This window comes from Narcine bancroftii, chromosome 2, assembly GCF_036971445.1.
Source record: "Narcine bancroftii isolate sNarBan1 chromosome 2, sNarBan1.hap1, whole genome shotgun sequence".
NCBI lineage: Eukaryota > Metazoa > Chordata > Chondrichthyes > Torpediniformes > Narcinidae > Narcine > Narcine bancroftii.
In genome coordinates, this window is record NC_091470.1 from 182,075,826 (window position 1) to 182,100,874 (window position 25,049).

Below are 25,049 nucleotides of genomic sequence, written 5' to 3' on the forward strand. Positions count from 1 at the left end.
ATTATGCGTTGAATCACTTCCAGTGCTTCCATTGCCTGTGCCGCCCCAGACCCCATTGGCAGCCCAACCTGCAGATCCAAACTTCTAATATGGTCAGGAAACCTTTAGTGACCAGGGCTCTTCTTTCCCTCAGTACCCTCTTGAATCCTGGTTTCCATGAGTCAGTCTCTGGCAGCCTGCAGCCGGTGTGGATCCTATGACCCCAAGTCGCCAACAGTCGACAACCTGTGTGGATCCTTCAGCTGCTCTCTCTCTGGTCCACTGCTGTTGTCTCTTTCCCTGTAGGGTCTCCAACCATGCTTCTTCTCAATGGGGTGGTGTTCTCCCCACTTCCCTACGCCAGTTCACTGCTGCCTGGAGTCTCATGATGTGCTGATCAGCACAGGCACTGACATCTTGGGCACAGACCCCATGGATGCAGGATTAAAAAAAACAATGGTCGGCTCCTTTAACACCCTGCATCAGTACCGGGCAGTAGGATCCTGCAGAGTAGCACTGTGTCTCCGCTCCCAGCTCTCCTGGGTCATCACCAGCTGCGGCATTGCGGTTACAGCAGCATTGAGGGCGCTGACATTTTCTTTTCCGTCTCTGCTGGGCTGGTCCAGATCGTGGATATAATTCATGAACAGTTCCTCTCTCCTCTCAAGGTTGTCCAGCTGGTGCCCATGGGTCGTCTGGGAGATGCTTCTGGTGAGTACAGCCTTTCCCTTCAGTCGGTCTGGGTGCAGCAAATTACCTGGGAGGCAGTGGGAAGGGGGCGGGATGCTGTTGTGCAGTTGACAATATTTCTTCACCCCTCCCTGCCACCTCGCTTTGTCCTGCACCTCCCGCACAACACTCCAAGATCACTGGCCAAGATCACAGTGTTGGCAGCCCTGAGGGGAACAGATCGGGTGAAGGCCTAGAGCAGGAGAAATGGTAATTGGAAGTGAGGTGAAAAGGTGGGGGTGGGAAGAGATTTAATAGGAACCTGAGGTGTAATTGTTTCACACAGAGGATGGTGGGTGTATGTAACTGGCTGCTGGAGGACTCGAGTGAGGAAGTTTGGTGAATGGTGACCCTCTAATTGGGTCAATGGGAAGAAAGCAGTGTTCTCTGCTGCTGGCCATCTCTTTCAGTCTGTCAAACGGCATCGGAACCCAATAATCTCCGTCAGCTGTCACCGAGGAAGTCTCTTCACCTGTGTCCTATCTCTCGGCAGAGGTGGCCAGCGTCTGTGCCTTCTTGGCCTCTGATGACAGCAGCTACATCACAGGAACCAGCCTGGAGGTGACAGGTAAGAGTCCCGATGCCCAGCTCGGCCTTGCGCAGCTGGCATGGGAAGGCATTCATGTCGCTCTGCATGGCTACACACAGGACACCGCACTTATGAGTCATCTCATAGTGTCAACATCACCCATAATTGTTATCATATCCTGTATCACCCATAGGTATAGTGTGACAACATTCTGTTGAAAAGGAACGAACAGGTGAGATCTGTCAGAACTTGAGAGATAGGCCACAGAAGGATCAAGGAACCACCAGCTGACAACGGCTCACTTCTGTTGATTTTGATACCTTCTCCATCGAGAAAGTGATTGACATCTTCACAGATGCCATTATGGGGTCCAGCATTAGATGTAGGTGCACAATGCTTTCACTGGAAGTGTTATCAGGTGACTAGAATGAACGTCCAGATTTCCTTCGACAGCTTCCTTTAAGCTGTTGTTCCCCGCAAAATTTCCGGGAAGAACCCTTCCTCTCAGGGTAACAACCCCATCAAGCTCAGATTCACCGCCACTTCTATCCAAACGTCAGAGACCGCCCTGCCTCCCCCCTCCCCCAACACCACCTCCAGACCACACAGTTCCAGGCAGGAGCAGGAACGGACCTCTCAAGTCCCTGCCGTGGAATCCTTTCTTCCCTTTGCTTCTCAAGAAGCTGGCCTCAAGAAACTTCCTCATCCACTGATTTGAGGAAGAAGTACCACAATCCACTCTGCGAGAAGGCCATCCATAATAAAAGGGTGGCTCTCTATTCAAGTTCAAAATCATCTAAATATACAACCCGACGAAAGTGGTTCTCCAGTCCATGGTTCTCACACGATACTCAGTACATTATAATCACATAATCAAACTACACATAAATACTGTATTTGGGATGGTTTTCATGGTGCTCTACGAATATTCGAATTATCAAAATTCCCTTATTTGAAGAAACCATGTTCGCTTTTACGAAGAAATTATAATGGGTTTTTGGTTTTACGAAATTAGTAGTCAATGGGTCTTTGCTTTATGAAATTTTGACTTGCAAACAGTTTCTCAGGAAAGCTCTATCTTTGTAAAGCAGAGTATACTTGTATTGTTTATCGATGTTCAGGGTTTCTTTTACTGTCATAGTAATATATTAGAAGAGTCACATTCATGGTATGTGTTTGCCTGCCTTAAGGCAAGCAGTTGCCCTGCTCCGCTAACAGAAGGAGAAAGAGAAGCAAAGGAGAGTCCCTTCAGTCACAGGTATTTTCATCCTGGGTCTTCACTTCGAGGCTTCTGCAGAGGCAGATAAAAATGTTAAACTTAGCTGTTCACGGAGCAGCCCAACTCCAGTGCTGCTTTTATGTAGAGTGGTGCATCGTCCAGAGCTGCTGCAGGCGGGGTGACTGTTGCCGTGGTGCTGCCCATCATAAGTGCGTGGCAGAGCAATGGCCGTCTTCCCTACCCATAATCCCCCCCATGCAGCAGGAACCACTCTCTGTTTCCCAGAATGGCTCCAGCTGCGTGGGGGATTATGGGTCGGGAAGATTGCAGTTGCTTGGCCACATTTTGACCCGCTGGCGAGCGGCCCCGAAGGATGAAGCGAGGTGCCGTGGGGGCTGTCACATCCCGCACCGGCCCCCCCCCCGATAGTTCCTGTCAGCCGCCCTGCCCTGAGGGGATCATGGAGGGAGAGGGGTGAGTGAGATGGGTCATGGGTTGACGACGTCATCAGCCTGCCCCTAGCCAGCTGCTTACAGTGGCTGTACATTCATGCTGACCCTTCCCCCAAGAGGGATTGCAGTTGGCGCCTTGGGGCAGGCCAGGGCGCATTCATGGAGTTAAGCCCGCCAATGTAAGGGCGGCGAATCTCCGCCTTTACAATCGGGGTCTTTGAGTGTATGAAAGGGCATTCTGAGTCTCAATCTCACAGCCTATAGGAAGAAGCCTGGCAGTCCTGATTTTCATCCACCACCTTGATGATGGTGAGCTAATGACACAGGCCATTGATGCTTCCTCCACAGGAGGTCAAGTTCATTCATAATATCTGTTTCAATGAGAAGGGTTCTTCTAAGAGCAACAGGTAAAACACAAGAGTCTGAAAACACCGTGGTTGAAGTAAAAGCATAATGCTGGAGAAAGTTAGCAGGTCAAACGATGTCCTTTGTATAGGAAAGATAAAGATACATAACCAACATTTTGGCCCTGAGCCCTTCATCAAGGTGTGGAAAAATGTCAGTAGGCATCCAAATGAAATGGTAATGGTACGGTCACAAAGGCAGGAGGTTACAGGTGGATGAGGGAGGGAGGGTACAGCTGCAAACAGGGAGGGGGGATGGCTTGGTGAGTAGAGAGGGAAGGGGAGGTGGAGAGGAGGGAAAGAAGACGGGGTAAAGGAGGGGAGGAGAAGAGCAAGATTAGTAGAAACCAGAGAAGTCGACATTAATATCATTCGGCTGGAGAGTGACTGTACAGAAAATCAGGTGTTCCTCCATGTTGGAGGGATAGTACGAGGCCACGAACAAACATGTGAGTATGGGTGCAAGATGCAGAACTGAAAGGTTTGGCCACTGGGAGGTCTCTGTGGATTGAGCGTAGGTTTTCAGCGAAGTAATTTCCCAGCCTGTGCCCAGTCTTTGTCCGTAACATTGATGGCTACATCGGGGCTGCCTCGTGCCCCCATGGTGAGCTCGTCAACTTCATTCACTTTCCACAACGATCTCAAACATCACCTGGCCCATCTTCAACCTAAATCTCCCCTTTCTGTATCTCTCTGTCTCCATCTTGGGAGACGAGGTTTCTGAAACTCATAGAAATTCATCAATTTCCTTGACTACACTTCCTCAACCCCTGTCCCCTGCAAGGATTCTATTCCCTTTTCTCCAATTCTCCATCTCCGCCATGTCTGTTCCCAAGATGAGGTGTTTCCAGTCCATGATCATCTGAAATATCTGGCTTCCCTTCCACCTCTTCCCAAATCTTCTCCATTTTCTGCTCATCTGCCCTGGCCCCCTCTGCCCCCAGATGTAACAAAACACAGGATTCCCCTGGTCTTCGCCTATCACCTCTGCATCCAACACATTATTCAGCACTTACAACAGGATCCCACTATCAGACACATCTTCCTCTCTCTGCATTCCATAGGGACCACTTCCTCGTTCACTCATCCCTCCCCACCAATCACACCACCCCCCCCCCCCGGCACCTTCCCCCGTGGCTGCAGGAGGTACCACATTTGTGCTCTTCACAGCCCAGGACCCCAAACAGAAGACTTTTCAAGTGAATCAGCGCTTTGTGTATCTGCAGGACTGATCTACTACATCCACTGCTCCCATTATGCCTTCTCTACATCGGAGAGACTTGGTGCAGACCTGGGAGATTGCTTTACTGAACACCTTAGCTCTGTCCCAGTGGCCATCATTTCAGTTCTGCGTCCCACTCCCACATGTCTGTCCGTGGCCTCGTGCACTATCCCACCTGTAAATTGGAGGAATAACATCGGATTTAACATTTGGGGACTCTCCAACTGGATGGCATTAACCGAGTTCTCCTTTCCCCTTCCCTACCCTTCCCGTCTTCTTTCCCTCAGCTCTTCAGCTCCCTTCTCTCTCGATTCACCTGGCCATCCCTCTTTCCCTTGCTTTTAGCCCAAGTACACCTCAGAAGCTAAGCAGACTCAGGCCTGGTCAGTACTTGGAGGGAAGACCACTTAGGAACACCAGGAGCTGTAGGTTTCTGTGAGGGGTGCTGGACAGTGTTGGCTTTGGTAAACAAAAGATAATGAATTTCATGTGTATTACATTCTAAATGTAGTATTACATGACAATCATTGAACCTTTACCGCTGTGTCCTCCCTCCCTTCTCTATTACCTACTGCCTTTGCAACCACACTCCTCCCCTTTTTATTCAGATGCCTGTGACATCTTTCCACACTTTGATCAATCCCAAAATGCCTTGTTCTGTATCAAGCTTTGTGTTTGTACTTCAAGTGGACTGATAGGTTATCTCTAACACCAACACAGCTGTGTAAAGAGCATTATTTAGAGTGTAGGGTAACAGTGAAAAGGAAGATCAATTAGGACCAAGTAAGGGCACCGTGATAGTGCTGTAACAGGGTTCATTCAGGAGCCCGATACCTGCAGAGAAGAAACTTAGCCTGCGGGTGCGCGCTTTCACACTCTTGGGCCTTCTCCCCGACAGGAGGAGGGAGGAGATCCTTCAATGCCTTTCCTGGGCCGCCGGAGGTGTAGATGGAGTCCGTGGAGGGGAGAGGTTTGCGTGATGTTTTGAGCTGCATTCACCACCCTCTGCAGCTTCTTCTGAGATCTTTGCCAGGATCCCAAGGATCTTGCATCACTCTGCGAGTATCCAGAAAGGATGCATTATGTGCATTAATTAATGAAATGTTCTATTAACGCATCTCAAATTATTTTCAGATACTTGCTACATTTTATTTAAAAATGAGATTCTGGAATGCAATCAGTATTTATACTGAAACATTGTGACAAAGAAATCTTTTGAAGTACAACCCTTTTAGAAACCTGTAACAGATTATCCATTGCAGCAGATGTTCCTGTTTTTTCTGTGCATTCATATTCTGTATCACATGCCATCTGTTTATTAAATTTTAAGTTGTGACATACAGCACAGAAACAAGCCCTTTCTGCCCAAATGCACTGCAAACCCTGTACGTTTTGAAGGGAGCACCCAGGGAAAACCCACCCAGGCACAGGGAGAACGGACAAACTCTTTAGACAGTGGCGGACTCAAACCCAGGTCGAAGGTCACATGGTTTTTCTGATGCCGATTACATGATACGTCATATTGCTTCATTACACACATTCTTTGTATTGTTGTTAAAAATTTTGTTTTATGTTACAAAAATTGCCTAACAATGGCATTGCTGTTATGAGGCTAAATACTTCCTTCCAGTATCTGGTGGGGCTTGATAAAGGAATAAATGGTTTTAGTGGCACGTATACTTAGATAGATAAAAGCCGGGTTCGCTTTGTGTGCTATCCAGACATGACAACCCATACATTGGGTTGGGTAATCATAACAAATAACTAGTGTGGGAGTAGAGGAACTAACTCAAATAGTGCTGATATGGAGAAAAGTACAACTTAGTGAAGAAAAGTAGTTAAAGACATCATCTTTTACCAGAGAGGGGCTCATTTAAGAACCTGATAACAGCAGGAAAGAAACTCATTGAATTTGGAGGTTTGTTCTTTCACGCTTGTGTATCTTGAGTACGGCAGGAGTGGGGAGGAGCAAAGGAGAGTCCTTTTAATGTCACTGAGTCACAATCTCACAGTTTGCGGGAAGAAGCTATTCCCAAGCCTGGCAGTCCTGATTTTCTTGCTCCTGTACCTCTTTGATAGTAGTGAGTTGATGATACAGGGCATTGATGGTTCCTCTGCAGGAGGTTAAGACTAGGGTGGGATGGGTCAATGTTAGCAGTTTTCCTCAGTATTCTTCAACTTCAGAGGTTACTTGTGCAAGTCCACAAGGTGTTTCAGGGTTGCCTTGAGGTGAAAGACGGGGCCCTTCGTCCACACTTGGCAGGGTGAGGATGACCTTCCTGAAAACTCTGAGCTGTCTTCACAGGGGCATGACATGGGGGTGGGGATGGGGGCGGGGATGGGGGCCCTTAAATTAAGGAGGATCAGGCAATTCAGAACAATTGCCTTGGTGCCTGGGTGTGTGCCCAGGAATCGTCCTCAGCTGATGACATTGTGCATCCTTCTCAACAGGTGGACTCTTCATGTGATGCCAAACACAACAGATGCCAAGGGGCAGGGAAAATAGACGGCAGATTGCTCCAAAGGCTCACGGTACCTAGGACCTGGTTTCCTAGAAATTGGACTATCTCCCTCCCTTGGAATACTATTGGGGTGGTGTCCAGAACACTGACCTGTGTATCTCACAGTCCAGAGAGATCCTTCACCACGCAGAGAATCTCTGGTACACAGTGGATCCTTTGTAGAGCAGTCTCTGATAATGAGGCTGTGTACCTCAATAATGTAGTAAAAATAATTACTCAGATTGTGTTGGAGAGTGTGTGGGTGTGGAGTGTGTCTGTCTCTGTATGTGAAGAGAATGTGTATCTCTGTATATGGAGCATTGTGTGTGTTGGTATCTGTGTCTGTCTATCTGTGACTTCCCCTCAGTCTCAGCCCCTCAATACCTGATGACGGTCGGACTCCAGACTGTTGTTCTTCCTCATAGCACCTGCGTGTCGGCTGCAACAAGCTTCAGTGCGTCCTGCCAATTTCTGCTGGTCGTGCTGCACTCTATCCAGGTTCAGGTCCATGGCAGTGACGAAGGGCGGTCTGCCCAGTGTAACCCCTTCATGTCTGGGACTGTCCTACAGTGTCAAAGGTGGGAGAATCTGCCCAGTGTAACTCCTTCATTTCCAGAACTGTCCCACAATGATGGGGGGGAGGGGGGAAGGGTCTGGGTTGGGTATCCTGCAGTTCCTGTGCCGGAGCAGGACAGGGGGTCACCCTAGCTCCCCATCCTCTGTCCCCACCAGCCTGCCCCGCACGGCGATGGCTGCATCGGCCGCCAGCAGGCACCTCAGGCACTGCAGGGTGGAGGCCACCAGTAGGCACTTGTGGGCCACCACCTCCAGTGGACCCTGCCCCTCTGGCACTAGCCGCCCCTCCCGCAGCCGACGGCTGAAGTTGGCATGGGCTCGCAGGAACTCCCGGCCACGGCTGACACCATGGTGGAGGTGCCGTGGGAGGGTGAACAAGGCCTGCGCTAGCAGCCGGTGGGCCATGCCCACCTCGGGACCCTGCCACTTGGTTCCACTGTGCAGGAGGAGGTGGTGCAGCAGGAATTCGAAGGTCCCCCCTGGGGGTAGCACGCTCCCATCCGGCAGCTCCACCTCGTCCTGAGGGGGCAGGTGGGAAGGCATGGAGGTGAAGGTGCGAAGGAGCAACCCGGGGGCCTGGCTTACCCTGCCACTGCGGCCATTCGTGCCCTCAGTTTGACCGCTGGCTATCCCTGGGTCCTTTTCACTCTGATCATCCTTTCCACCAGGTGGGTTTTCTGGGTCAGATCCCTTCCATCCCATCCTTGCCACTCCAGCTCCAGACCCCTCTGTCCCTGGCTCCCCAGATCCGGGCACCACTCTTCCTGGGTCCCACGGACCCTCCCATCTCATTCCCTCACTCCCTGGTCCATACCTTCTTGGGATCCCTGGGCCCTCCCGACTTGGTCCGTCTCTCCCTGGGTCCCCCAGTCCGTCATTCCTTGGGTCCCCTCGTCCATCCCTTGCCAGGTCCCCATTGTTGGGTAGCAGGAGCCCCAGCAGCTGGTAGGCGCCAGCAATGGCCTTGCGATGCTGCTGGGCCAGGCCGGAAACCGGGGCGCAGAGCACGAGGCAGTGAGGCCGTAGGCCACGGCAGGTGGGCAGACCCAGCAGCAGGTGGGGGCCGGCTCCCAGGCCCAGTGGTCTGACGAAGCACACTGGCACAGCATGTCCTGGCCCAGCCTCCTCCAGACAGCCGACAGGCCCAGCGCCACTCAGCTGACTCACCAAGGCCAGCTGGTCCTCGGGCAGGCCGTGCACCACAGCCAGGCCGTGATGAGAGGCTGCCTCCAGGGCACCATCTGGCTGCCGTGGCCCCGACAGGAGCAGGCCCACTCCCAGGCTCTGCAGGCAGGACAAAGCCAGGTGGAGGCGGTTGAAGGCCTGGGTTCTTGCCTCGGCCAGCGAGGTAGCTGAGTGCGGGTGGAAGGTGCGGCCAGGCCCGGTCAGAAGAGGGTGCAGGCTCTCGGTCACCAGCAGGGCCTTGGTGGGACCTGGGAGGCTGGGCCCCACCAGGCCCCGGGGAAGGACCAGGCCTTCTAGCACCCGGCTGCTGGCCATGGGTAGGCCGCTCACCACGAGGAGCAGGCCGTCAGGGCAGCCGGAGGCCAGGCGCAGGGCAGGGCCAGTCTCGCTGCCATCTGCCAACCGCCACACCAGCTCGCACGCCAGCTCGCTCAGCGCAGATGCCTGCTCCCCTCCAACCCGGCCCGCCATGTAGGCCGTGAGGATGCGCTGGGTGGCTGGCCGCTGGAGCCAATGGGGTCCCGGTCCGGGAAGTAGTGCTGAGCCGCAGTGCGGGCCCAGCATCCTCTCCAGCGCCCGGGGCTCGAGAGCAGACAGGGCCCGGAGCAGGCGTTGCCTCCCGCAGCCCTCAGATTGCGCCGCTCGTAGCAAAGCAGCCAGCAACAGCACAAAGGACTTGGCTCCATCTCCGGTGTGCTGGCGGTGGGACACGGCACATCGCACCATCACCCTGTGGAGAGAGGGCCAGATGAAGGGTCGGTGTGGGAATATTCAGCCCCAGACCCATCCCTGCCCGCAGGCTCAAAAACATTCTCCTACACAAAGCCCCAAAAACAACCTGACATACAGCCCCAAACGCATCTCACTTACACACAGACTGAACATATTTCTCCTACACACATCCCAAACACAAAACTACACAGAGCCCCAAAAACAACCTGCAGCCCCAAAGACATCATCCCAAACACACCTCCCATAACGCAGTCTAAACACATAACCCCAAATGTATGCGCGACACACAGCCCAATCCATCCCCATACACAGGCCAATCACATCACCACACACAGGCCAAATACAGCCCCGGCACTCACCATGAACACCGCTCCTACACACACCCAAAGCACATCAACACTGCATTCACCCAGTTAACACCAGACAAATTTGCACTGCACAAATTTCCCCAAACACCCAGAAAACATCCCCTCAAATAACATATGTATCTCCCTAAGTACCTCAATACACATTCCCCCGTCCCTCCCAAAACACTCCAAACAACTCCAAACTACTCCAGACTGACCCAGGAAAGAAGGCACTGACCCTGGACAGGGGGACAGGGAGATACTGACCGGGGACAGGGGGACAGGGACCCCGGGCTGACAGGGCGACACGGACCCCGGGCTGACAGGGCGACACGGACCCCGGGCTGACCGGGGACAGGGCGACACGGACCCCGGGCTGACCGGGGACAGGGCGACACGGACCCCGGGCTGACCGGGGACAGGGCGACACGGACCCCGGGCTGACCGGGGACAGGGCGACACGGACCCCGGGCTGACCGGGGACAGGGCGACACGGACCCCGGGCTGACCGGGGACAGGGCGACACGGACCCCGGGCTGACCGGGGACAGGGCGACACGGACCCCGGGCTGACCGGGGACAGGGCGACACGGACCCCGGGCTGACCGGGGACAGGGCGACACGGACCCCGGGCTGACCGGGGACAGGGCGACACGGACCCCGGGCTGACCGGGGACAGGGCGACACGGACCCCGGGCTGACCGGGGACAGGGCGACACGGACCCCGGGCTGACCGGGGACAGGGCGACACGGACCCCGGGCTGACCGGGGACAGGGCGACACGGACCCCGGGCTGACCGGGGACAGGGCGACACGGACCCCGGGCTGACCGGGGACAGTGCGACACGGACCCCGGGCTGACCGGGGACAGGGCGACACGGACCCCGGGCTGACCGGGGACAGGGCGACACGGACCCCGGGCTGACCGGGGACAGGGCGACACGGACCCCGGGCTGACCGGGGACAGGGCGACACGGACCCCGGGCTGACCGGGGACAGGGCGACACGGACCCCGGGCTGACCGGGGACAGGGCGACACGGACCCCGGGCTGACCGGGGACAGGGCGACACGGACCCCGGGCTGACCGGGGACAGGGCGACACGGACCCCGGGCTGAGCGGGGACAGGGCGACACGGACCCCGGGCTGAGCGGGGACAGGGCGACACGGACCCCGGGCTGAGCGGGGACAGGGCGACACGGACCCCGGGCTGAGCGGGGACAGGGCGACACGGACCCCGGGCTGAGCGGGGACAGGGCGACACGGACCCCGGGCTGAGCGGGGACAGGGCGACACGGACCCCGGGCTGAGCGGGGACAGGGCGACACGGACCCCGGGCTGACCGGGGACAGGGCGACACGGACCCCGGGCTGAGCGGGGACAGGGCGACACGGACCCCGGGCTGAGCGGGGACAGGGCGACACGGACCCCGGGCTGACCGGGGACAGGGCGACACGGACCCCGGGCTGACCGGGGACAGGGCGACACGGACCCCGGGCTGACCGGGGACAGGGCGACACGGACCCCGGGCTGACCGGGGACAGGGCGACACGGACCCCGGGCTGACCGGTGACAGGGCGACACGGACCCCGGGCTGACCGGGGACAGGGCGACACGGACCCCGGGCTGACCGGGGACAGGGCGACTCGGACCCCGGGCTGACCGGGGACAGGGCGACACGCTCCCCGGGCTGACCGGGGACAGGGCGACACGGACCCCGGGCTGACCGGGGACAGGGCGACACGGACCCCGGGCTGACCGGGGACAGGGCGACACGGACCCCGGGCTGACCGGGGACAGGGCGACACGGACCCCGGGCTGACCGGGGACAGGGCGACACGGACCCCGGGCTGACCGGGGACAGGGCGACACGGACCCCGGGCTGACCGGGGACAGGGCGACACGGACCCCGGGCTGACCGGGGACAGGGCGACACGGACCCCGGGCTGACCGGGGACAGGGCGACACGGACCCCGGGCTGACCGGGGACAGGGCGACACGGACCCCGGGCTGACCGGGGACAGGGCGACACGGACCCCGGGCTGACCGGGGACAGGGCGACACGGACCCCGGGCTGACCGGGGACAGGGCGACACGGACCCCGGGCTGACCGGGGACAGGGCGACACGGACCCCGGGCTGACCGGGGACAGGGCGACACGGACCCCGGGCTGACCGGGGACAGGGCGACACGGACCCCGGGCTGACCGGGGACAGGGCGACACGGACCCCGGGCTGACCGGGGACAGGGCGACACGGACCCCGGGCTGACCGGGGACAGGGCGACACGGACCCCGGGCTGACCGGGGACAGGGCGACACGGACCCCGGGCTGAGCGGGGACAGGGCGACACGGACCCCGGGCTGAGCGGGGACAGGGCGACACGGACCCCGGGCTGACCGGGGACAGGGCGACACTGACTCAGGGTAGGGCAAGGATTGACCCCAGACTGACCTGGCTATAGGGTGATCCAACAGGAGGGCCTCCAGGATGCAGCTCCCGTCCCTGGTGAGGAGGAGTTCACCAGTGGCTTTGGTGAATAGCACCTGACCTCCAAGGGGCCCATAGCACCGTGCCACCACGCTCTCCAGGCTCTCAGCCACATGCACCAGTTCTCCAATGTCCAGAACAGGCCGACCTCCCATTGCTGCACAACACACCAAAAAGCGAGAGTGTAAACTGGATGAAAACTCCCCCCAGACACCTGGCAGCAACGCAGCGTGGTGTTCTGTTGGTTCCAGTCTTGTTTGACATGGAAGGACTGAGTGAAGCTCCCACCATACCATCCCATCACATACTCCTGGGGTCAGACACAGAGTGAAGCTCCCTCCACACTGTTCCATCACACACTCCTGGGGTCAAACATAGAGTGAAGCTCCCTCTACACCATCCCATCATACACTCCCGGGGTCAGACACAGAGTGAAGCTCCCTCCACATTGTCCCATCACACATTCCCAGGGTCAGACACAATGAAGCTCCCTCCACACCGGCCCATCACACACTACCGGGGTCAGACAAAGTGAAGCTCCCTCCACACCATCCCATGGCACTCTCAAAGTCAGAAACAGAAGAAAGCTCTTCCACACTGGAGCAGTCATTTAAAACTGACGTGCATAAATTTCTGGAAGTGTTTGCCTTCCATATTGGTAGGTGAACCATTGGATGTATTTAAGGAGGAGATGGGTGAATTAAAAACAAATCATGAAACTGAAGGTTCCTGGATTGGCATGGTGATGTTGAATAGGGTGCAGGCAATCTTCTGTTCCGATTTTCCTGTGTTCTGGAGTCCAGTAAGATCCTGAATGCCAGTCCATGGCCTGTCAGAACCCACCTCACAACAAAATCTATTCCATTCCACCCCAATACAGCCAAATCCAAATGCTCTCCTGAGCTCTGTCCTGGTGCCAACAGAACACCAACCTCCAAATAACGGACCCATGAGACCCTCCCAACGTTGGAAACTCTAACCATGAACCTCATCTGAACTCTGATCTTGATACCCAATTTCAAACTTTACCACAAACCGTGACACCAACTGAACCCCAAACCCTGACACCAACTTAACCCTGACACAAATACACCTACACCAACTGAACCCTAACCTCTGACCCCAATACCCCATACACTGACAACCCCGACATCAACACCCCAACACTGACTGAACCCTGATCTCTGGCCCCAATGTTCCCACACTGACTGAACCCTGACCTCTGGCCCAATACTCCCACACCGAATGAACTCTGGCCCAAATACCCCCACACCGACTGAACCCTGACCTATGACCCCAATACCCCCACACCAACTGAACCCTGACCTCCGGCCCCAGTACCCCCATACCGACTGAACCCCAAACCCTCACCTCATCCCTGAATTCTGCCCCGTGAATAGGACAGACGTCAGCAAGGCTCCTGACCCTGAATTCCTCGCTGTACCTCCACCCACCTCCGGTTCCACGTCCCACCTGTGGCGGCCGGCTGCTCCCCGACCATCCGCTGCTGTTCCCCCAGGTGATGCAACGCCCCCACGTGATGGGCTTCCTTCATGTCACGCTCGTGACGTTACAACGTCAGCCATGTTGGTAAAGGGAGCGGCGCTGGCGGCCCCGTGACCACGTAGTTTCGCTGAGCGCGACCCGTCTGCCGCCAATCGTCGCCGAGGTCTGTCCCCGTCCAATGGATTTCGTCTCTCACGTCGGACCCGCCCACAGCGCGTTTCCCCGCCCCCGTCGCGAACGACCACACCTATTCCACTCGCTCCGCCCACTCGCACGGTCCCGCCCATTTGATCGCCCCGCCCACACTCCTTGCTTCGCCCACCGACTTGCTCCGCCCTCCCTCTGGGCGCCATTCGCACTGCTCAACCGGCTTCTTTCCGCCCCCGCCCGTCCCTACCTCTCCTGATAGGTCCACGTGCCTGCCAGTCATCTCGCCCCGCTCATCGGCCCTGCCTCCGCCCACTTGCCGACCTGCTGGCCCTCCGGGCAGCCAATTAGGTTGCGCGGCCGAGCGCCGAGGCTCACGGTCCTCTGCGGGGCTGGGGAGATCGGGCTGAACGCGGCCTAGCTCCGGTGGTGTGAGAGCACTGCTGACGGGGCACCGAGGCTTAGCCGGGGCTTGCAGGCTGTCAAAGGGAGATTGGCCGACTGACGCCCCGGGCGCAGCGACTGGTCCCAGAGGTTCGCGTCCGCAGGCCCCAGGCAGAGGGACGGTTGCTCTGCGATTGACCCGGCCTGGGAGGATCGGGAGTGGAGTCGGTGTCCGTGGCGAGAGAACTTGGGTGAGGGGTGTTAGTGAGACCGTCCTCGGGGAAAGGAGTGGGGGGGGGGGGGTAATCCCCGGGGAAGGGAATCCCGAGAGAGGTGAGGACGGAAAAGGGGAAAGGCAGGGGAGGGTGCCCTGAGGAGACAGGGGTGTTGGGAGGGTCTCCGGGGGAGAGGAGGGTCGTGGGGAGGGTGTCAGGGGAGAGGAGGGTCGTGGGGAGGGTATCAGGGGAGAGGAAGGGCTGAGCAGGGACTCCGGGGGAGAGGAGGGGCTGGGCAGGGACTCCGGGGGAGAGGAGGGGCTGGGCAGGGTGTCCAGGAGAGAGGAGGGTGAGGTGAGTGTGAGACCTGAGTCAAGAAGTGGCAGAGCAGGGTGACCTGGGGAGAGGACGGGGATACCTGGGTCGAGTAGGGGCAGTGGAGGGTGAGTCCTGGGTCGAGAAGGGACAGGGGAGGGCGAGTCCTGGGTCGAGAAGGGACAGGGGAGGGCGAGCCCTGGGTCGAGAAGGGGCAGGGGAGGGCGAGCCCTGGGTCGAGAAGGGGCAGGGGAGGGCGAGTCCTGGGTCGAGAAGGGGCAGGGGAGGGCGAGTCCTGGGTCGAGAAGGGACAGGGGAGGGCGAGCCCTGGGTCGAGAAGGGAAGGAGGCTGAGCAGGGAGAGTTGGGAAGTTGAGGGTAGGATAAGGGAGGGGTGATGAGAGCTGGAGAGAGAGGGAAAAGGAGTGACTGAACTGTGGAGTTAGAAGGGGATTGGAAGACTGCACCCCAGGGGAATTTTTGTTGAAAAGAATTACATGGAAGTAGATTGATGTGAAGTTGTGTGATTGAAACTAACTCCAGGAGGTGGGTGTCGAGAGACCGCAGAAGTGATTTATACGTAGTAGGTGGGGAGGGGCAGATTATTGATTGCTGCACATTTGCAAGAGAGGGCTGACCGGGCCAGATCCTAAGTGAGCAAGAGGCTTGCTTTAGCGCCTTTGGGAGCAGGGGAGGTCTGATGGGCATGGAATAGGGAAAGACTAACCTCATTCTTAAGACCCACGGGGTTTCTGCAGGGGAGGGTGCGTGAGGAAAGTTCGGTGGCTTGGAATGAAGACGTGAAGCATGACTTGATTGGGAAGGGCCAGTCTCAAAGTCGCAGTGAAATTCGGAGCACGAGGTAGCCTCCTGGTGGCAGGAGGCTTGTGACTAAGCAGTTGTTTTCGAAGTCCCACGGCTGGCCGGGTGCTCCTGCCAGTGACCTCTCTGCAGCTTCGGAACCGGGCGAGGGCGGAATGTGTGAGAGTAACCGAGGTAAGAGCAAAGAGCGTCCCAGATCAGAGTGCGGGTTCTTGACGGGTCTTCCTCCTGGGAGCTGGAGGGTCCCAGATGTGTCACCCCAAGGTGAGTGATGCGACAGGTATATGCCAGAGGCAAGCTAAGTGAATGCTCCAGTGCTGTACTGTGGGAACGTATGTAGCTGGTGGGGTTGAATACACCGACTTGGATGGATATAGATGTTCCTATAGCTGGTGAAATCATTCTTTGTTCCCTGCCTTGAGAACTGCGGCATTTTGAAATTACATCTGGTATAGAAATACCCCGACAGCTTCGGAACAGAATATAGAGGGCCTTCAATCTGACTGATTTTCAGTCGACTTAGGCCATAAGACACAGGAGCGGAAATAGGCTATTTGGCCCATCGAATCTGCCCCACCATTCCACCCTGAGCTGATCCATTTTCCCACTCAGATCCTTCTGTTCTTCGCCCCTGATCATTTAGGCGCGTGTCCTACCTTGGTTTGTCCTTCCAAAATGCAGCACCTCACCCTTGCTTGCATTAAATTCCATCTGCCATTTTTTCACCTGGTCCTGATTTCTCTGCAAGCCTTGAAAACCCTTCACCGCCTCCAATCTTTGTCATCTGCAAACTCGCTGATCCCATTCCCCCCATGTTATCATCCGGATCACTGAAACATTTGAAGTGAGAATGTTCACTATTTCCCTCTCCACAGATGCTGTCGGACGGCTTGAGATTCCCCTGCATTTTCTGTCTTTATTTCATGCAGTAGACTAGTTGAGCAATAGATCCAGAATCTGAATTTATTGTCAGGAAATTCATTGTTTTGCAGCAGTACTGGTGGTGAGGAGGTGCTTCCAGCATGGACCTCGGGGGGGGGAAAAATTGACGTCAATCTTTTTTATCGGCGAATTTAAGGTCTCAAAAGTATATCTGTTAACCTCCTTTTTGAGGAATTTTTCAGGGTTTCACGACTCGACTTGTATGCCAAAATATATGATATTTGCTCTGGAACTCTCCAAACGGATGGCATTAACATCAACTTCTCCAGTTTCCCTGAACCCCCCCCGCCCCGCCCCCCCCCCGACTCTCTCTCTTTCCCAGTCTCTCTGTCTTCCCTTCCCTCTCCATTCAGAGAATTCGCACCCCCTCCCCATCACCCCAGTTTTTTTCTCTTCTCGGTCTATGCCCTCTTACCCCCCCCCCCCCCCCCACCGCACCCTTTTTACTCCTAACTTGATGAAAGGCTCTGGCTTGAAACGATGGTTAAGCTCTTATTTCCCATAGATGTTGCGTGACCCGCTGAGTTTCTCTGGCGCGCACGCGCTGCAGGGTGAACGTACAGAGGTTGAGAGGGGATCAGAGGAAGAACAGAGGCATCTCGACTTCCTCAGGACTTGGCGGAGGTGTGGGACGTCATCAGAAACCTCTGCAGAGGAGAGTGTGCTGGCCGGCTGCCTCACGGCCTGGTACGAGGTGGGGCGGGAAGCACCAATATCTCCAAGCATAAGGCAGTAGATGCAGCCCAGGACGTCATGGGCAAAACTCTCCCCACCATCGAGAACATCTACAGGGAACGCTGCCGTCGGAGGGTAGCAGCCATCATTAAGGATCCACGCCACCTCTGTTCTCTGTTCTCGTTGCTGTCATCAGGAAAGAGGTGTAGGTGCCACAAGACTCACGCCAGGTTGAAGAACAGGTGCTACCCCTCCACCATCAGACTCCTCAATGACAAACTCAATTAGAGACCCATTCAAGGACTCTGACTTTGCTCACAATTTATTACTGGATTTAAAAAATTCTGTGTTTGTTCAGTTTTACAGTTTATAGTTACCAGTAATTAGAAATTCTGCCTGGTCCGCGGATAAAAGAATCTCAGGGTTACATGTGATGTAGTTGAATATACATAGATGTCAATGCTCAGGACAATAAAATAAACTCTCCACAGGGTTGTTAACTCGGCCTGTGACGTCACAGGCACCAGACTTTACTCCATCGAGGACGTTGGCATGAGGCAGTGCCCCTGTCCTCAAAGACCCCCACCATCCCTCTTCACTCTGCAAGCCTAAAGACGAGCCCTCAGAGGCACAAGAACAGCTTCTTCCCCTCCGCCATCAGATTCCTGAATAATCAATGAACCAAAGACACTGCCTTGCGTTGACTTTTCATGCATTATTTTTATTTACTGTTATTAGGTGGTTTATATAAATGTCTTCACTGTGATGTTGCTGCAAAACAATGAATTTCGTGACTTGTTCATGACAATAAATTCTGTTTCCAAATTTGAACTTTGCATTTTTCCTCTTCGTGGGGGGGGGGTTAGAGTTGGACAGAGATTCATTCAAGGCCATGAACTATGTGCTGGTGATAGGTAGATAGGGGGAATGGTGCACTAAAGGGTCTGTACCTGAACGTGGATCCCTGTTCTCCACAGATTCCAGGAGCCCTGACAGCTCTTCCATGAATTCTCCGCAGCACCTCCGGTCGGCGAACAGCTCCCCACCCCTGCGCTGCTCTGTGGTTGGGCTGGGCATCTCGTCTTCCGTCAGCTCTCCGGCCAGCAGCATCGGGTCGCCCTTCTCCGTCATCAGCTCCTCCATGGGCTCCCCCACGCTCCCGTCTGCCCATGGCCTGGGCTACGGCTCCGTTAGCAGCCCTCAGGTGAGTGGCGTTCTATGTCCTGCCCTGGGGAGCCAGTCAAATGGGCTGGCATCGCATGGTTCCTGGAGCTGCGAGGTTGAGGCTGATGTGGGTCAGCATGGCCCCATGGGCCGAAGGGCCCGCACTGACCATTCTGTGAACTGCTAGAGGAACTCAGCCAGGCAGGGGAACTGAGAAAGGATGGGTGGTGTTGAAGAGGGGGGCAGAGACCATTTGGTGTGTCGGGTGAAGGACAGGCACAGAAAAGGGTCCTGACCATCTCCATGGCTGAGTCCTCCAGCTTTTCTTCATTCACTGGATTCCACCACCTGCTGTGTTTTCCGAACTGCTTGGGTTACCGAGGAATGGCAAAGGATTGAACAAGGCTGGCTGCGAATGCCCCCCCCCCCCTTGGCGCCAGCTGCAGCTGGGGGGAAATGTAGGATGGGCGATTGGCGACTTCCCGACTTCCGATCAGAGGACCCGCAAAGGCTGCGGGAGACTGGCTCATGCGAACTGGGATTCGAGAGCGTGCTGAGGGCAAGAAGGTCCCCTAAGTGCCTCGAGTGGTGAAGGCTTCCTGATCGTGTCAGAGGTTTGGATCTGGAGCTCTCTCCTGTTGTTTGGGTCCCCAGGCAATTTGTTGGCCAAAGTTGTAGTATATCATGTATATTACATTTTTAATGTCTTATTACATGGTAACGAAAGGAACCTTTGAACTCCGGCAAGGCTAACAGAGCTGGGAATTTTTCTGGCTTCCAAGCACCAGTCTGGGTCTTTTAAATCTCATGATTCCACATTCAAACCAACAGGGAGATTTACTTGGTAATATTCCAGCAGGGAGCTTTGCTTGGTAATATTCTAGCAGGGAGCTTTGCTTGGTAATATTCCAGCAGGGAGCTTTGCTTGGTAATATTCCAGCAGGGAGCTTTGCTTGGTAATATTCCAGCAGGGAGCTTTGCTTGGTAATATTCCAGCAGGGAGCTTTGCTTGGTAATATTCCAGCAGGGAGCTTTGCTTGGTAATATTCCAGCAGGGAGCTTTGCTTGGTAATGTTCCAGCAGGGAGCTTTGCTTTGTAATATTCCAGCAGGCCCTTCAGCCCTCACTGTTGTAAACCTACTCCACAATAATGAACCTTTCCCGACCTCTCAGCCATAACCCTCAATTTTTCTTGCCTCCAAGTGCCAATCTGGGACCTTTGAATGACCCCATTGTAAAGCCTCCACTATCACCCCTCAGCAACGCATTCCAGGCACCAACCACTGTTTTTTTAAAAAAAAAATCCCTGATGTCTCCCTTAAACTGCCCTCCGCTCACTTAAATAGATGTCCTCTGGTGGCTGCCCACCCTATCTAAGCCCCTCATAACTTTATAAGCAATGGTGGCTTTTTCTTCTTTGGTTCCAGGTCAATTCCACAATGAACATGTCGGGGACACACACTGTCAGTAGCTCTGATGACATCCAGTTGTCACTGGGGACGAGCCAAGGATTCCCCTATGCAGCAGGCACCACCACTTCCTCCTTGAGGCGGGTCTGTTCCATTTGTGGAGACCGCTCTTCAGGTGAGATCGGCTCAAGGGTTTCTATTGTTGCACGTAGGCTGAAGGATGACCAGATTCTTTCGATATCCAGCACGGGGCTTGCCTTCATTGCGTCACATCCCCTACGGGAAACTCGCTCCAAAAGTCATGAGGTATAGGATCCATTGGACCTTGGCTATGTGGATACAGGGTTGCCCTGCCTGAAGAAAGCAGAAATTAGTAGCAGATGGGAAGTATTTTGCCTGGAGGGGGAACAGAGACTTTGGGGCTCAAATCCATAGATCTCTCGAGAATAGGGGGCTTCATTAGTTGGGGGATTGATTTCAAGAGCCAAGAGGTCATGTTGCAACTCTGGTGAGATCACACTTGGAGTACTGTGTTCAGTTCTCGGACATGGAAATCGTGGAGAGAGTGCAGAGGAAATTCGCCAGGATGTTGCCTGGTTTGGAAAATAAGCAACATTAACAGAGTGAGGACTTTTTGCTTTGGCGCAAAGGAGGATGAGAGGTATTAAAAAAAAAATAATTAGAGATACACCGTGGTAACAGGCCATTTCGACACGAGAGTCCGAGCTGGTGAATTTACACTCAATTAACCTACACCCTGAGTACATTTCGAATGGTGGGAGGAAACTGGAGTCCCTGGGGAAAACCCACGCAGACACAGGGAGAACGTACAAACTCCTTATAGCGTGGGAATGGAACCCTGGCCCCGATTACTTGCGCTGTAAAGGCGTTGCGCCAACCGTGCCGCGCCCCCTCAAGGTGACTTAATAGAAGTCTACAAGATTATGAGAGGCACTGATATAGGAGACAGCCAGTACCCGTTTCCTAGGCCGGGAGGACAACTCTACAAAGTGAAGGGAGGAAAATTTAGGGGAGACATCAGGGGCAAGTTTTTTTTTAACACGAAAGCCTTGAATGCCTTGCCGTGCGTGGGTGGTGAAGGTCGGAACAATAGGGAGATTTAAGAGATTCTTAGACTGGCACATGGATGAAAAACAAATTGAGAGAGTGAGGTTGGAAGGGTTTAATCTTTTGGTAGGTTCGTATCAGTTGAAGGGCCCAAATTGTGCTGTAACTTTTTATGTTCTGTAGAAGACCACAGTTGAAGTATTGGACATGATCTGGTCACCCAGCGATATTAAGCCAGAAAGGGTGCTTTGTCTCTAAATCAGGGGTCCCCAAACATTTTGGACCATCGACCCCTTCGTGGAATCCTTGACGTGCCATCGATCCCCAGGGGTTGATATCGACCACTTTGGAGACCTCTGCTCTAAACTGAACCTAAAAATTAAATGTAAATATTAAAACTAGGCCATGGTTGAATTGAAAGAATTGTGTTGCCATATGAGCTGTTCATGCATGAGGTCTTTCGTGCCCGGAAATCTAATTTGGATAGGGTTTTAAGGAGGCTCACTAGGAATTGAGAGAATGGGGAGGGTGGGGGGGAAGATATCTCGTTGGAAGGTGTGGTGGGAGGGTTGAGAACGAGAGGGTACAGCTTCAGGATTGAAGGGCGCTCGCTTAGAACGCAGATGCAAAGGATTTTCTTCAGCCCGAGGGTGGTAAATCTGTGGAATTCCCACAGGTGGTAGTGGAGGCCAGATCATTGAGGCAGAGATTGATAGGTTCTTGATTAGCCAGGATCTACCAATAAAATTGCAAGTCCATAGTGTCTAGGAGCAGCGGTAGGCCATTTGGCCCTGCCTGCCCATTACAGTACACCAAAGAATATGGACCACGCATATAGTCGCCCCACTTCAACATATGTGCCATACCTCCCCCTCAGATTGTAGGTGATTTTCTCCAGAGGAACACAGCCCTGCTTCTCTTTTTTTTAAATTTTTTATTTTTCACACCATAAATCACATTAGCCATAATATACACTATTTCTTTTTCACACATATACAGTGACTTTTTCTCCCCCCCCCTTTCCTCCCAAACCACCACCCCACCCCCCCCCCCTCATCCATTTTAGGTATACAATCTAGGTTGCATTAAGCCAGTCAGACAATGTTGTCATTCAACAAAATTACACCAGAAATTCTACTGAGTCCATTCTTTTCTTTCCTTCTCCTTCCATCAACTTAGGTACTGTTTGTCCCCGGTAGGTTTTCGCTATTGTATTTAATGTAAGGCTCCTATACTTGCTCGAATATTTCAATATTATTTCTTAACCTATCTGTTATTTTTTCTAATGGAATGCATTTATTCATTTAAATTTAGTAGTTTCTTCCTTTTAATTTGGTTATGTATTCCATTAATATTTAAAGACATATAGTTCAGCGTAGCCCTTTTATATTTTGTTTATCTTCTCTTTCCGTTTTTCCATCATTACCTTTCCTCCTTTTCCATTTCTGTTTTCTTATTTTCAACTCTTTATAAGACAACATTCCTACAACATCCAACATTTTCCTTATTCTCCTATTTCTATCTTATTTATCCCCAATCTCCCCTTCACCTCCTGAGTTGTCCTTTATCCCTTGTCGGACAACCACATCTCCCCTCTCCATTTGGATTTGCGAATCCACTCGCAAGCGTCAACTGATTTTGCAGTGACCGCTATTTCCCCCCACCCCGCCTCCCCCAGAAAAGATTTCACTTTTCATATGTCACAAAGGTCACTCTTTTAATTCCCTCCTTATTCTCTCTATTCCATTACCTTCCCTTATTAATTCTTGTCTATACTATCTATATTTTCCTCTAAGTACAGATACATTCATGTATGCTCATTGTCTCTATTCACTCTTATACCTCTTTACCCGCATACATATCAATCGTGATCATTTTTACTCTCATTACCCGTCTTCATCCCTCAGTCTATTTTTGTCTTTACCCACATACATATCAATCGTGATCATTTTAACTCTCATTACCCGTCTTCCTCAGTCTATTTTTGTAATTGTTCTGCAAATTTTCGTGCTTCTTCTGGATCCAAGAATAGTCTGTTTTGTTGTCCTGGAATAAATATTTTCAATACCGCTGGATGCTTTAGTATAAATTTATACCCTTTCTTCCATAAAATCGCCTTTGCTGTATTGAACTCTTTTCTCTTCTTTAGGAGTTCAAAACTTGTATCTGGATAAATGAAGATTTTTTGCCCTTTATACTCCAGTGGTTTGTTGCCCTCTCTTACTTTTTCCATTGTCTTCTCCAGTACCTTTTCTCTTGTAGTATATCTTAGGAATTTTACTACAATAGATCTTGGTTTTTGTTGTGGTTGTGGTTTAGAGGCCAATACTCTATGTGCCCTTTCTATTTCCATTTCATGCTGTAGTTCTGGACATCCTAGGGTCTTAGGGATCCACTCTTTTATAAACTCCCTCATATTCTTGCCTTCTTTATCTTCCTTAAGGCCCACTATCTTTATGTTATTTCTTCTGTTATGGTTTTCCATTGTATCTATTTTTTGAGCTAGTAGTTCTTGTGTCTCTTTAGTTTTTTTATTAGATTTCTCCAATTTCTTTTTTAAGTCTTCTACCTCCATTTCTGCTGCTACTGCCCGCTCTTCCCATCTTGTCCATTTTCTTTCCCATTTCTGTTAAGGTCATCTCCATTTTATTTATTTTCTCTTCTGTGTTGTTTATTCTTTTTCTTAAATCCTTAAATTCCTGTGTTTGCCATTCTTTAAATGACTCCCATGTATCCTTTAATAAGAGCAAGTATATCCTTTACCTTGCCTTTCTTTTCTTCTTCTATTTCACTGTACTCTTCCTCTTCCTCTTCTTCTTCCTCTGGGTTGACCATCTGTTGTTTCTTTGGTGCCCTTTCCTTCTCTTCTTTCTTGTTTCTATTGTCTTCTGTGGTCTCTTCTTGCTGCAGGTGTTCTGCAGCTGTCTTTGCCGGCTGTGGAGATCGACTCCCCAGCTGGTCCCCCCTCCCGTCGGTGTGTTTTTTTTCATTCGCATCGCGCATGCGCGGTTGCGCACTTTTACTCGGCTCTGTGAGCCATTTTTGTAGTCCATTATTTACCGACCTGAGGGAGCGGGTTTCTCTCTCCGCAGCGGGCCTCTTCGGACAGGTAAGGCCTTCACCTTTTTCCTCCTTTGTCTTCTCTTCCTCTCTTCTTACCGTTGCTTTCGATTTTTCTTTTTTTGTCGCCATCTTCTTTCCACCTTTATACTCACTTTTCTGTAACTTTTATTTCTGTGCCTTTGTGTTTTTCTTTGTTTTTCCCGACTTTTCTGGAGAGGGTTGGAGTTCACCGTCCGGCCACTACTCCATCACGTGACTCCTCTCACAGCCCTGCTTCTCCATGCTCCAACATGCGTTGCTCAGCTGGGAGTCGGACTTCCAGGTAACCGCTATACATTATCTGGGCACAGCCAAGGTGATCGTTGCAAACTGAATTTGGACAATCCAGTGGGAGCAGCTCTGGGTTCCCCACTCCTTTTTAACTCTGTCTACGACCCCTCTCCCTTCCCAGCCCTAAAGGCAGGGTTTGGACAGCGACAGTACGTTTTCCTCCCAAGTTAGCTTGGCTCCATGGTTCAGTTGGAGAGACTATGGGTTCCAACAGCAGCCAGAAAAGTAGTGGTTAACTGCAGCAGCTTATCTGGGAGAGCCCTGTTACTGCTTGAAGCAGTCTTATAAATTGACCAAAGTATTTATACATTTAAGCAAGTTAAGAAAAAGGTTACATCAATCACAAATTCACGTGGTCTAAATTACTTATTGAATAAGCACCCCTTTCTCCCCATCTCACTCACACAACCCCCCCACCCGCCACTTGAGGCCTGGAAGTTAAATCTCAAGGTTTAAAAAACGTACATGTTTATGAGAACAGGCCGGGTTTTGTATTCCCAATCTGTTTGGAACATGTTTATCTATCTATGCACATTCCTGTGCAAGGCTGTAACAAGCAGTACCATTTTCTTGGTGTACCAGTGCCAGTGCTGAGTACCTGCTTTTGACCCTTTGCCCCCTCCCCTTGATTTGGTTCCACCAAGCATA

General features: G+C 53.1%; 3 protein-coding genes across 10 annotated transcripts in view; 2 read left to right on the forward strand and 1 right to left on the reverse strand.

Annotated features, from left to right (window-relative positions):
- hsd17b8 (hydroxysteroid (17-beta) dehydrogenase 8) overlaps window positions 1-7,277 on the forward strand; it is a 21,356-nt gene extending 14,079 nt beyond the window's left edge. For both annotated transcript variants that reach the window (XM_069919514.1, XM_069919515.1), the window contains exons 7-9: window positions 648-690; window positions 1,202-1,276; window positions 6,986-7,277. In XM_069919514.1, coding sequence (XP_069775615.1) covers window positions 648-690; window positions 1,202-1,276; window positions 6,986-7,002 — 135 coding nt within the window. In that variant the 3' untranslated portion in view covers window positions 7,003-7,277. The remainder of the gene's footprint in view (window positions 1-647; window positions 691-1,201; window positions 1,277-6,985) is intronic.
- Window positions 1-14,354, reverse strand: part of bbs10 (Bardet-Biedl syndrome 10) — a 19,047-nt gene extending 4,693 nt beyond the window's left edge. Inside the window, exons 1-5 of one of the 7 annotated variants that reach the window (XR_011351911.1) lie at window positions 13,836-14,024; window positions 12,327-12,519; window positions 7,420-9,526; window positions 5,369-5,590; window positions 2,055-2,528 (exon numbers count right to left, since the gene is read on the reverse strand). Coding sequence is in view for 4 of the 7 variants with exons in the window: in XM_069919509.1 (XP_069775610.1) it covers window positions 7,735-9,526; window positions 12,327-12,519; window positions 13,836-13,917 (2,067 nt within the window). In the remaining 3 variants the exon portion in view is untranslated. Of the gene's footprint in view, window positions 1-2,054; window positions 2,529-5,281; window positions 5,591-5,658; window positions 9,527-12,326; window positions 12,520-13,733; window positions 14,025-14,265 lie in introns of those variants that run through there. The other 6 variants (XR_011351912.1, XR_011351910.1, XM_069919513.1 and 3 more) reach the window with 6 other exon arrangements.
- LOC138753000 (retinoic acid receptor RXR-beta-A-like) overlaps window positions 14,337-25,049 on the forward strand; it is a 64,468-nt gene continuing 53,755 nt past the window's right edge. The window contains exons 1-5 of the mRNA XM_069915595.1: window positions 14,337-14,650; window positions 15,687-15,924; window positions 18,345-18,571; window positions 19,959-20,246; window positions 24,375-24,550. Coding sequence (XP_069771696.1) covers window positions 15,906-15,924; window positions 18,345-18,571; window positions 19,959-20,246; window positions 24,375-24,550 — 710 coding nt within the window. The 5' untranslated portion in view covers window positions 14,337-14,650; window positions 15,687-15,905. The remainder of the gene's footprint in view (window positions 14,651-15,686; window positions 15,925-18,344; window positions 18,572-19,958; window positions 20,247-24,374; window positions 24,551-25,049) is intronic.